The sequence below is a fragment of the Gopherus flavomarginatus genome, chromosome 3 (assembly GCF_025201925.1).
Source record: "Gopherus flavomarginatus isolate rGopFla2 chromosome 3, rGopFla2.mat.asm, whole genome shotgun sequence".
Classification (NCBI taxonomy): domain Eukaryota; kingdom Metazoa; phylum Chordata; order Testudines; family Testudinidae; genus Gopherus; species Gopherus flavomarginatus.
Genome location: NC_066619.1, coordinates 152,997,509 through 153,010,996, shown reverse-complemented (window position 1 = coordinate 153,010,996; position 13,488 = coordinate 152,997,509). Strand labels below are relative to the sequence as shown.

Here is a 13,488-nt window from a genome sequence, read left to right as displayed (position 1 = left end):
TGAATCTGGAAACGCTGTCACTTATAGAGCACCACTCAGATTAACTCTTTCTTGGCTGTTCTGCCATGCTGTAAGGGACAGAGGAGCTAGCCGGGAGATGCTGCAGTGCAGGCTCAGGGAGGGTTAACTGACCCGTGAGGAAGAGGAATGCCAAGGAGGGAGAACAGCTCTCACTGACCCAAAAAACTGGGCAGAAGGAATAAAACATCAGTCTGCTGCTGCAGAGATGGAGAATCTAGCAGCAAGTAGGATCAGAGGGGGCATGGGCAGACCATGCAGAACCAAAACACTGATCTATCTGCATGTTATAGAGAGGAGAGCAGCCCAGCTGTCTAGAATTGTGGGAAACCCTGGGCTCCATAAAATGGCAGGCAGAAGTAGTTTAGACAGAGGCTAGTCAATTTCCACCTTGCATAGAGTAGAATGATCAAAGCTGTCCTGATGGAGTACCAGCAATTACACAGACCATGACTTTGCAAGCTGCTGCAAGTAAATCTCATACACACCCACACCCACCCATCCTAAGTATTTCCAGGCTCAGCACTGCAGTATCCAGAAGTGATCAGTATCACTTGACCTACTCCCCTGACATTCAAAGCAAATTAAAATCCTTATCTGCTGAGTACCAAAAAAGTGTATACTGATGGGCCCACTCAATCATGAGGAACTGACCAATTCATTTCACATGCCTCAAATGTTGGACCTGATCCAGCTCTCTTTCAGATCAGTGGAACGATTACCATTTACTTCAGCAGGAGTGAATTGGGCCTATGCTAATGTTTTTTAGTCATTACCAAATAGGTCCAGATTTAAACCACATATTTAGGAATGAAAAGGCTCTGTTCCCCTTTACTAAGCTTTTTACCATTCAGTTGGCCTCTGATTGTGTATATCTTTAATTAGCTGTTTAAGAAAAAGGGAAACCATTAGGCAGCTTGCAAATCATGTCATAGATAACTTAGTTAGGTCTCTAAGTGCTAACATTGCCTCACCTTGTTCATGTTCAGTAGTCTTGTCATTTGCTTCATTTAATCACCTGGCTGTCACAAATGCAGTGCAGGTGTCCTACTACAGCTTCATTTATCTGTCAAGTAACTGTCAAGATTCAATTTGTTCCTTTTATGTCAAGTCTGTTGTGGGTAACTACGGACCAAGAAATTGCTAAAAGTGTTCCAGGTATTAAATTTTAATTTGTCCTAGAAGTTGACTCTCATGATGCTTGATCCATATGTCTAGGTTTAACTTCACAGCAAAAATGAAATCTCTGTGTTTAGTGGTGATTTAACTCTAACCTTACCTGATACAGAGCTGTGCCAAGGTTGATGCTAGATTTCTATAGCCGTATCTGCTGTAATTTTTTTTAATCCCAAAGAATTAGAGAACTTCTATAAACTGTTTTTACATAGTGAAATCTTTAAGTCACTCATGATGATCAGCCACATTACCCAACGGAAAATATTTAAGTATTTCAACCCAAATCATATACTCTTTCTATGGTCTGGTATGGCATAATCCATATAATGTATTTTCATTGGAGAAATTTTACTTTCAATGATACTCGAAAAACAAGTTCTGATAGCTACTATTGATCCCCTCCCTGGCAATGCAGATCTGTAAGAACAGAGGATCATCATCAGGAATTTAACACTGACGATGGCAAATTTAAAAATTGTTATGGCTAATGCATACTGACATCCACTAGCTTTATGCAAGTGGAGCCCAGAACTCCTGCATCACAGTGAATGTCCAAGTGCTATAAGTGTTTTGTTCTTGTATTTTAACGACTTAGAAATAGTCCTGGTTCAAGAACAAGCTATTTTTGTTTGTAGGTCAAAACAAATTGCAGATAGTGTCAAGTATTCGGTGATGTGAGATTAAAAGAAAGCTCAGTCAGTGGTTTTTGATACACAAAAATAAGTCTAAAATTAATCCAGTGGACTGATTTTGATTTCTCTTTCCTGCTCCCAAATGAAATTTGACTATTGCAAGATTTTAGTTTTAGCGAACCTCAGAAGCTTAGCATCTTGCTTTATACATTTATCTTTTAACTTAGTTTCTTTGGGCCTGGATTTATGGAGACAAAATGACTAAGGGCATGTCTACACTGCAGTTAGGCACCCTGGCTCATGCCAGGCTTAGGCTTGTAGTGCTCAGACTAAGGAGCTGTTTAATTGCGATGTAAATATTTGGCTCTGGGACCCTGCAAGGAGGGATGGTCCCAGAGCTCAGGCTACAGAGCGAACATCTACACCACAATAAATAGCCCCTTAGCCCAATTCACCTGGCATAGGCCAGCTGCTGTTTTTTAATTGCAGGATAGACATACCCTCAGGGTCATACTACATCTCTTGTGAATTGGGTATCTAAGGAGCTGGTAAGTATCAAACCAGTGCAGAATACCATTGTACACAGTAGGCAGAAATTTTGATATCCATCATATCAGTTTTGAAATTTCTCTGTTCACACTATAAAATTATTATCCTTTACAATGAAGGGAGAAGATAGTTTAAACTAAGAGCTAGGATTGCATTTTTATGAAATGCCTGTTCAGTGCAAAGGCATCTGAAAGGTTTGCCTCCATCACAAGACAGTAACTAGATTACAGTACTTTATCACTGAGTGACAAAGAAATTACACCACGTACTGGGGCTTAAGGAGTGAACTAACTCATGGCTCATATTTCTTGAGTTATGCCATTCCTTAATTAACAGAAAAATGAATAGCGTATTCTCCATATACACACTCCAATAATCTATGCATATGTATTTAAAAAAAGATAGGGAAGACCTGCCAGGTCTCAAAAGAGTATGTTCCTTTTTTTATTGGTCAAATAAAAGGCATTACATTTGAAATATAAAAAATGTATCTGAAAAATGTTCCTAGTACAGACTTCTAAAAACCCCAGTATTTTATTTAACAAGCCTGATCCCACAATCGAAACATGGGGCATTCCAGCCTATGTTCCGGTGTCTACAGTTTTGTTTTCAAGTCAACAAAATACAGATAGCTTTATAAGAAACCACATCCTAAGAAACTCAGTTTTTTTGACCCACAGAATACATTTTGTTGTAATAAATATTGAGCAGTATTTATTCCTCAGAAGGATTATTTCAAAAGAGTAAAAATAATCCGTTAGCACTGGAGAAGCATTAATCAAAGTTATAGGAGAGTGGTTATAGGAAACGTTATATAAAATACCTTAATAGCATTATTCCCCACTCATAGTAAAGTGCTGAAATTGAATTTAAATTGTTTATTAACAGCTGTTCAGTTAAGTATCCATTTTGATCCAACCAATTCTTCATACATTAGATTTCAGAAGAAGGAATCACAGACAGCTGGAAAAATGAGTTTACTTAGATTTAGAGCACCACCTTAGGGCATGTATACAGATACTGGTATTCATGAACTTCTGGACATCTCAAATGTAGCATCTCAGTATTTAAAAGGCTGTATAATAGCTTTGGAAAAATCATTTTCCCTTCTGGCTTTAAGAGAGTAATCATAATAAGTTATGAAACAGCATTTTAAAAATCCAGTTTAATAGCCAACAAACAGAATTAATCTAATTAATTTGGGATATTCATTCAATTAAGATTTATCTAAAGTTTGTCAGGACTAACTCACCATATAAAAGGGTGGATTTGATTGACATTGTACCTTAAAGCTTTACCTTTTAACATTCTTCTATTTCAAAAAGCAAATGATAGACCATGTTGGATTTTTTTTCACAATACTAGTTGATTTGTAGATCTAGTTTATAAATTTGGTTATACCACATATCACACATACACAGTCATTTGTGTTATAAACTGGGATCTTGGGTTAAAACAGCTGTCAAAGGCTTGCCTTGTAGTACTTCTGAACTTGCTCTACAGCAGGGGTTCTCAAACTGGGGGTCGAGACCCCTTAGGGGTCACGAGGTTATTACAAGGGGGTCGCAAGCTGTCAGCCTCCACCCCAAACCCTGCTTTGCCTCCAGCATTTATAATGGTGTTAAATATATAAAAAGGGGTTTTAATTTATAGGTGGGGTCGCCCTTGGAGGCTTCCTATCTGAAAGGAGTCACCAGCCCAAAAGTTTGAGAACCACTGCTCTATAGTTTGTTGATGTTCTTTTGCAGAGCATACTGGTGTTTTCATGCCAGGAAACTTTAAAAGCAAAACATGATAAAAGCTATTAAAGATTATCATTTACACAGTAATTTCATTTTGGAATGTTCAAAATTAACTTTGATCAGGCAGATGCAGTTTAGAATAAAACATCGCCTGCTCTAATTAAGCCGCTAATTCTTGAAAAATAAGCCTTGGTTTGGAGGCAGTGTCATAAATGAATCTCTACTACTAAGTGCCAGCGGGTGTGCTTACTTTTGCTCCAACAGCCAAAAACAGTTGCACATTTTTTCTTCTTTGGTGATTGGGGGGAACTAGATGGATGCACTTAGAATGGTCAGAGAACTAAACATACCTCACTGCATCCACCCATCTGCAAGAGTCATTTGTAACAGACTGCTGCAGGATGGCAGGTTCACTAGTGTTCACTGGGGAACTCTACTGGTGTGAGCATGGAGACCATTCTGGAAGTGCCAGAAGGCATAATCCAAGAGCTTTTTTTTTTCAAATTGAAAACCCTGCGTAGAAGAAAATGGAAATTTACTTTTAATACCTATCTGGTTACAAGACAAAAATAAACAGATGTATGACTTTTCAAAAATCCAATGTATATAACTGGGAAAACCCACTGATAATTCCCACTTTTATACTGTACTTAAATTACACAAGTAGAAAAGTTATGCTTATTAATAGTTTAATGTATGAAGGAAACATCCAGATTTCTGAATATGAAGGTACATATCTCACATTAATTTAAGTCTACATAAAGTAGAGCCTCTATACTGACATATTGAAATTTACTTTCTGCTTAGCCATTTCTGTTATGTAAACAATTGTACATTTATTTGCCATTCTAAAACTTCAGGATCAAGTTTACATAATTTTGCTAAATTTCTGTGTTTGCTCAGAAGCAGTTTACAGTACTAAAACCAACCAGCCAAAGGACAGTTTCAACAGAAAGTTATGTCCAAAAAATTAAAAAAGAAAAGTAAAGGCTAACTAAGTTGAAACATATGATGGTAGGGAATGGGTGGTCACAATGTTCACAGAAAAAGGTCAGTTAGTAAGTTCTTCTGCAAAAAGCCTACACACTTCAGTCAAGCACATCAGTAGAATGGATTTGGGAGCATATTAAACGGCCATTTGTGTTTTCCTCTGAATAAAAAGCAATCTCCAGGCTAACAAGTTGATCCCACTCAGCCAAGTTGGTTCATATGCACACTGTTCATGTGAGGTGTCCAAGTTCCAGTCCACACCTGAAAAAGAGGGCGTGTTACTAATGATGTATTGGATGCTGTAGAACATTTAAGAATTTTAGGCTTAGCTAGTATGTTTACAATATAAACTTATAATGCCTGCCTTCACTTTTCACTTCTGTAATTGTTGCATCTATCAATAAACTACACCAAGTTATTTTCTTAAATGTGTTTTCCTCTTGTAATACCAAAGAGTTGAGGTGTGAAGATATTATTTTCCCTCACTTTCACCTTCCTGCCTGTGCTTCTCCCCTTGGTCACATATCCTACCTACGCATTCCCTTCAGTACTATGTAGAACATTTTCCCCCCAGCAATTTTTCAATTGCTTTCAATAAAAAACTATCATACCACAGAATTACAATGTGTCACTGCACCCTGATATACGGTAACATTTATATTAGCTGTGTATCAGGAAATCCAGCCTCCTAGGATCAAGGGGAATAATAACTAATGCCTCAAACCTGCCACTGGATCTGCTAGTGCTGTGCCTGCTGTGTCAGTTCGATTTCTGTGTGCATGCAGGGGATCATGCAAGCAGAGTCAGTTACGAGGTGAAGGTGTAAAACATCATGATTTGGGGAATTACAAATAGTTTCATTTCAGCTTTTGAAAAGTTCAATGAACTAAATTTGTTATGAATTGTTTTTTCAGTATCTAGTACCACGTTCACTGTTGGAGAAACCTTACGAATACTACATGTAACAAAGTAAAATCTATTTGGGTATAACTGATAAATACTTTAACAGAGTTTAATATAAAAGCAAGCACGTTTTATACAGTTAGGTATATAGTTGGATTTGGCTGGAAGAGGAGAAAGCATACAGGGAACCCTCTTCCTCAACTGCACTCATACAGTGAACTTCCTTAATTCAGCAGAAGAATGAGGCCACTTGTGCAGCCAGCAGTGCTAGAGATCTCAAAAGGGGTAACACTGGAAGAAAGATTGTTGGTGGGGCTAGGGCAATGGTTAAACTGATGTAGGAAGGGCCAACTCTCTCCCTGGGCACTCATGAAGGCAATATGGCTGAAAAGCATAATGTTCCAGGTCTAATGCTGTGACAGTCTCACCTCCTACTAAGAAAATCATAAATTATATACAGCAGTGAAGAAACGACACTTCCCAGAAAGGTGACTTACCAGTTCTATCACATCTACATCACTTCTAGTACTTCTGTAGTACCCCACCAGCATTATTTAACACATTTAACAAAAGAGCTAATGTAACACTTGAAACAGTTACTATAAGGGCTTGTCTACATGAGGAAATGAACTCTAATAGGTATTTTCCGATAGCTGCCAACATGGATACACTTATTCTGGAATAGCTATTACGCTTAAATTCACACGCTACCTTATACTGGAACAACTTCCCCATGTTGACAAGTCATCAGTGACTCTGCTTATTTTTAAAAAGTAAGTGGACTTTATTTTACATGTGTTACATATAAGTGCATTAGGTGCTTCAGTTGTAATTAGTACGGGTAAAATAGATTTAAATCAGAAAAACTGGAAATACACAGGTTTTTGTGTTTTGCATTATACTCCTGGGGAATGATTTGTTTTTGTATCTGATTATGTTGAAGATAAGTCAGGGATAATAATAATAAAAAAAATCACAGTATTACCGTTTGAGGGCCATTGTTTTCTGTGGAATTTGAAACCATCTTTATCAATGAGTTCCAAGATGGGTCAGCAGCATGAGGTCCATTAAATATAGGACCCCCAGTACCATCTGCAATGGGTGCTACAGGAGGGATCACTGCATTCCCATACACAGAGAAAGGCATACCCTTCAGGGGGAAAAAGTTCAGAATCAACATGTATATATAAAGAGAGAGAGAGAGAGACACACACGCCCCCCCACACTCCCCCCCAAGTAGCAACAGAAATGATCACTTTACATTTTAGAAATTCCCTACATTTGTATTATTTAAATGAGTACGGTTTTAAACATTTTTCCAATCTGCTGTACGTTTACATTTTAGTATCATGCAACTGTTCTGGAGAAAAATAAAGCTCAATAATATTCTAACATATGCAGCTCAGACTGTTCTGACTGGACAGTACTATAAAGCAGGGGTTCTCAAACTGGGGGCTGGGACCCCTCAGGGGGTCGCAAGGTTATTACATGGGAGGTCGTGAGCTGCCAGCCTTCACCCCAAACCCTGCTTCGCCTCCAGCATTTATAAGGGTGTTAAGTATATAAAAAAGTGTTCTTAATTTATAAGGGGGGTTGCACTCAGTACAAAAGTTTGAGGACCACTGCTATAAATATCTACTTGTCTTAAGAAACAACATAGAAATACTAAAGTTCCTACACTAAGGTGGATGCCAGAAACATTAGGATTGTTACCCCGACTTTAGGAAAATCCATATATCCTGCAGGAACATGCTGATGGAATGTACCGGAAGGGGTTACAATTCCTGTACTGTCTCGCTCCATCACTTGATGTGAAAACACTCCTGGATCAGACATTGGCCTGTGGATCATATGAGTTCCCATTCCACTGTGACACCAATCTACTTTATCTGGCAATGAAACAAGTACAATCAATTACTATATTGATATTAATAAACTTGTGTGGGCAACTAAGACTAAAATCCTCTGCATTAAAGCATTTGTGCAACAAGAATAGTCCCTTGCTCAGCAGAAACCTTGGTTGTTTGAGATGTGTTGTCCACTCAGACTATACTTCTGAGGCGCATATATACCAAGAATGAAATCCGTGTGGACAATCACTCAAAGAAATCCCACTTAACGGAGGATGTTGAAAAATTACTTCTAGTCAAGAAGTAACTTTCACAATATTTTCTCCTTCAAGTTATGGATACTAAAATCTGCCCTTTATGGCTCTTGTACTGTGGTAATTGAGGACTGCATGATCTCTTATAACCTCAGTCTGAATGTCTGATACTACAAATAGGCGCTTGTCAAAAAAGAGACGGCTTTATCAAAAGGTTCCTATAGCTCATAGGCAAACAAGAAGATGCATCCACAAGTGGTAACATGAAGAGGCAGGCCACTTGGAAGTTGGTGGTTACCCAGGGAACAGTGATCATGAACTGATTACATTCAATATGGGAAAACAGAGGACACTCTCAACTGGTAACGGACAGGCGGTGTTTCAAAAAGGCTAATTTCCTAAAGTTAAGAAAAATTATGAGCAAAATTGATCGGGAAGAAAAACTTAGAAAAATGTTAAGAATTGGCAGGTCTTACAGAACAGTTTATCAGACTGCCAAAAGTCATGATTACACAATCAAGAAAGAGGACTTTAACTAAAAGCCCATCCTTGTTCAGTAGCAAGGTGAAGGCATCAATCAGAAATTAAAAGTAATACATTTACAAATGGAAAAGAGGGGCAACAGCTGATAAATATTATGAAAGGCAGAAAACTATTAAGGGATACAAAACACATCAAGGAAAAATTTGTGGCTGGCAGGGCTGAGGACAACAATGAGTTTTTAAAGTGTTTTAAAAACAAAAGAAATCTTAACAAATGGTATAGGATCCAATGCTAGATGAAGACTGTAAAATTGTTAATGATACAAAAAAGGCACAAGTGTTCAATAAATATTTCTGTTACAAAGCAGAAGGGTGCTCACACCACATAAAAATGTGTGACTACTGCCCAGAGAATTAATAACTAAGGATAGTAGACGACATCTACTAGGGATAAACTTCTTTAAACCAGCAGCAGCAGATAATGAAATCAAAATTCTGAAACGAGTTGGATGAGAAGATCCCAGGCCTGCCAATGCTAATTTTTAATAAATCTTAGAATATAGGGGAAATTTCAGAAAACTGGAAAAGTGTGTTAATAATGTGCCAATATTCAAAAAGGGAAAGTGGAATGACTGGATAACTATAAGCTAGCTAATCAGTCCTGGACAGAATAATGGAAAATATGAAAGGGGAGTGATTTGATAAAGATTAAACGGCAAGTATACAACTCATGCTATAAATACCAAATTTTTATGGAAAATAGCTCTTATGAAACTTGGTTACATTCTTTGAGGAGACAAGAAGTTGGATTAAGGTCACTGTGTAGATGTAAATACTTTGTCTTTTGTAAGATGTTTGACTTACTACTGCATGACATTCTGATTATAAAATTAGTACTATACATAGATTTATCTAGATCTTAATCTATTTCATGACTGATTAAAAAGTTTTAAAAACAGGACTCACCACTGAATGAGGGTAATTTTAGTGCAGGTCCACAGGTATCAGCACTAGGACCAATACTATTCAACTTTTTCACTAATGATGTAGAAGCAAATATAAAATGATTGCTAATAAAATTTGTGGATGACAAAGATAGGCAGAGTGGTAAGTAATGAGGAAGACAGGGAAGTCAGAGCGAGAGATCTGGATTGCTCGATAAGCTGGGCCCATTCTAACAAAATGCATTTTAAAACAGTCAAATGTAAAAGTATACATCTAGAAACAAGGAATGAAGGCTCTACCCTACTTACAGAATGGAGGACTGTATCCTGTAAAGTAGTGACTAAGGGTACGTCTATACTACCCGCCAGATCGGCGGGTAGCGTTCGATGTATCAGGGATCGATTTATCGCGTCTCATCTGGACGTGATAAATTGATCCGCTAATCGATGCCCATACTTCACCTCAGCAGGAGGAGTAAGTGGAATCGATGGGGGAGCTGCGGCAGGCGACTCTCCGCCATGAGGACGGCCAGGTAAGTCGAACTAAGATACTTCGACTTCAGCTATGCGAATAGCATAGCGGAAGTTGCGTATCTTAGTTCGAACCACTCCCACTCTGCCCCACTAGTGTAGCCCAGGCCTAAAAATGATACAAGGTTCACAATGGACAAGCTACTCAACAGGAGCTTCCAGTGCAACACTCTGGCAAAACGGGCTAATGAGATCCTCAGAGGTATAAACAGAGAAGTAGTGTGTAGGAATAGGGAGGTGATTTTACCTCTGTATATAGCATTCCAGTATTGGTCTCGGCAGCGCCACATACACTTCTGGTGGCCACATTTTAAGGAACATGTGGAAACATTGGAAAAGGTACAGAAAAGAGTCTCAGAAATTATTTGGGGGCTGGAGAAAATGCTTTCTTAGCGAGAGGTTTAAGGAGCTGAACCGATTTAGCACATCGAAAAGAAGACTGAGAGGTGACTTGATTGCAGAGTACACATGCCTTCACAGGGAGAAGATGCCAGGTACTAAAGGGCTCTTTAACAGCAAAAGGTATAAAAAGAACCAGTGTCTGGTAGCTGATACCAGACAAATTAAAATAAGCAGCACAAATTTTTAACAGTGAGGTTGAGTAACCACTGGAATTAACCACCAAGAGAAGATATGCTTTAGCCAAGCAAGTTTTTTGGTTCAACATAGAGGTAACTGGGTTCGATGTAATGGCCTGTGATATCCAGGTCAGAGTAGATGATCTGATGGTCCCATATGGCCTTAAACTCTCTGAATCTGAACAGAAAGTTTCACAGTTCCTAATATACAGAACAGCAAATTCCATAAAAGAAGCAAAACTGAAAAAAGGTTATGAGTCTCCAGAGGAGTAATCTTCATCCTCAAGAGACAACTATCCCATGTATTTCCTCACTCAACGTCCTGTATTGCAACAATCGTCCTCAACAAGAGTGTGTTCTGGATGAGAGTCCATTCAAAGCCCACTAATACTGCTCTTCAAGGCTGCTTCCAGGAATAATCATAAAAATTACAGCTAGATTATCTAGTTCATCCCAGGCAGGGTGGAACCTACGTGCTTTGTCATTTATGGCTTTGTGCAATTATAACAGCAACAACAAATGTCACAAGCAGCAAAGCTTCACAACCAAAGGTTCTCTGCTATCTTTTAGGACACAACTTCAAATTGGACAGAGCAGACAGAAGACCCAGCTCTGAGAACAGGAAATGGATTTATAATGAGCAAATGTAAATTCTGAGGAATTCAATTTATACAATGCCTCTCAGTTCTAAAGCATGGTTAATAAGAAAAGCAATATGACTATAGAAAATTGCATGCATAAGGATGCCAGTTAGACAATACTTCATACCTTGATTGGCACCTATCCCTTCAAAGGACCAGATGCCACTATGCCCCACTGGAGTGGCTAAATTGCTCCCAATAACAGATGGAGTAGAAGTTCCAGTTTGTCTAATACGTGCAGAACGTTCAGTCCCAATTGGAACAGGAACTTTTCTGTCCTGAGACGCATTGCTGGGCTTTTCTGAGCCCAAGGACACTGCTGAAGGGGTAGGAGATGGTGCTCTAACTCCAGATGACACTGACTGAGCAGGAGATTCTACAGAAAATAATTGAAAAATTACAGAAGTGTGTATGTATATTTAGTATCTTTGTTAGACCTAGTCTGAGACGATAAAATGAATTTCCATTCATATATTCATGTATCAGAGGGGTAGCCATGTTAGTCTGGCTCTGTAAAAAGCGACAGAGTCCTGTTGCACCTTATAGACTAACAGCCGTATTGGAGCATAAGCTTTCGTGACAAAGTGGGTATTCACCCATGAAAGCTTATGCTCCAATACATCTGTTAGTCTATAAGGTGCCACAGGACTCTGTCGCTTTCCACGCATATAGTTTTATTCACATATACCAACCTTAACCTGTAAAAAACCTCACGTTTTTGGAAGTAGATGATTCAGGAGAATCAGCAGCCATATTATGATAATCTGAAGTGTTTTACCTCCAGATCACTGGTTCAAAATACAGCTCAAGGCTTTATCACTTGTTGACTGTTTGGTGGCTTATGTGAAACAATTACTGTAAGTAGTTTACTACTCTAGATGCTATACAATTGATCATAAAGATACTGTTAAAAAGATCATTTTAGGCATTATCAGTAAAGATTGGCAATTAGAAAGGGTTAGATTCTGAAGCATATCTTAAATAAATTAATGGGTTCTTTTCAAAACATCTGCATCTCATTTAGCCTGCAGAAGTCCTAATAAGAGGACTTCAGATTTTAATATTGTATTGCCAGTGGCTTAATCTTTAACTTTCTTCCTTAAATATAATGGAATCAGTTATCTTTAAATTTAAAATTAGTTTTCTATCATAACACATCATGGCTGTGTTACAGCAAAAACTGTAAAAGTCACAATTATAGATGAAGATATCAAGATTTACAGAACACAGTAACTCTCCAAATCTATTTAGTGGTTATTTTAAAGGGTTCTAAAAACAATCAATTCATCATAAAAGAAACAATATTTGTTGGTAGGATTTATGAAGACACTACCACATCAGTGACACTTGGTTCACTTTTGGAAAAGTATCATTTCAACCAAAAGGGCTAGAACTTGAAAAAAAAAATCCTTGAAAAAAATCCCACAATCTAAAAAGAACCTCAGAGAGGATTATTGAGCAGCCCTAATACATCTGTTGAGATCAAATAGTTCATTTAACAGATTTCTTTCAGGACAATTCATTTTGTAAAATATAGTTTCAAAATCCATCTTCAAACAGATATGGACTTTAACAACAATGAAACAAAAAACTGTAGGAAAAAGCTTAGCCAAAAATATCAAGTTTATTCATTCAGAAGCTACATAGACTAGCTAGAATTTGACAGAACATGTTGCCTTTACAATAATTTCTCACTAGTTTCCCACTGAGAAAAACTCACCATTTGATGCTGATGAACATGGAGGCAATAAACTAAGTGGGGAAAAATGTTGTCTGTTAAAATTAGCAGCTGAAGGTGCTCCACCCAGGGGTGGCCCAGGTGCATATATCTGACTGCCGGAAAGGTTTGAGGCAAAGTTACCCAAATGTGCAGAAGAAGGTGTTACAGAAGCATACGGTGAATCCATACTGACAATACCTATGAAAGAAATTGGCAAAGGGTTAGTCCTCACTGAAAGATGGTTCTAATTAACATCTGTGTAGGTAGGAGACGAGGACAATGGGAAAACATTTGCATCAAATTAATTTCTTCATCAATCACAATTCTTTGACATTTTGGTTAATTAGCCAAGTCTTTTTAGCTGTTCTCTCCATTCACACAACCACAAATAGGAGCTTGGAAATGGTGTCTGTGTGTGTGTCAGAGGAGTGAGGAATTAAGTAGTTCTGAAAGGTTTAAAAACAACTCTAAAATAAAT

The 13,488-nt window shown here is 38.0% G+C and overlaps 1 protein-coding gene and 2 long non-coding RNA genes across 12 annotated transcripts in view; 2 read left to right on the top strand and 1 right to left on the bottom strand.

Annotated features, from left to right (window-relative positions):
• Positions 1–13,488, top strand: part of LOC127047140 (uncharacterized) — a 604,330-nt gene that overhangs the window by 492,037 nt on the left and 98,805 nt on the right. The gene's annotated exons all lie outside the window — the stretch shown is intronic.
• The window catches only part of LOC127047130 (uncharacterized), a 61,188-nt gene that overhangs the window by 2,842 nt on the left and 44,858 nt on the right, over positions 1–13,488 (top strand). The gene's annotated exons all lie outside the window — the stretch shown is intronic.
• The window catches only part of ANKRD17 (ankyrin repeat domain 17), a 168,010-nt gene continuing 157,312 nt past the window's right edge, over positions 2,791–13,488 (bottom strand). For 4 of the 6 annotated variants that reach the window (XM_050944964.1, XM_050944965.1, XM_050944967.1 and 1 more), the window contains 5 exons: positions 13,011–13,208; positions 11,418–11,666; positions 7,724–7,899; positions 6,996–7,160; positions 2,791–5,368 (listed from right to left, as the gene is read on the bottom strand). In XM_050944964.1, the coding sequence (XP_050800921.1) occupies positions 5,309–5,368; positions 6,996–7,160; positions 7,724–7,899; positions 11,418–11,666; positions 13,011–13,208 (848 nt within the window). In that variant the 3' untranslated portion in view covers positions 2,791–5,308. Of the gene's footprint in view, positions 5,369–6,995; positions 7,161–7,723; positions 7,900–11,122; positions 11,262–11,417; positions 11,667–13,010; positions 13,209–13,488 lie in introns of those variants that run through there. The other 2 variants (XM_050944966.1, XR_007773286.1) reach the window with 2 other exon arrangements.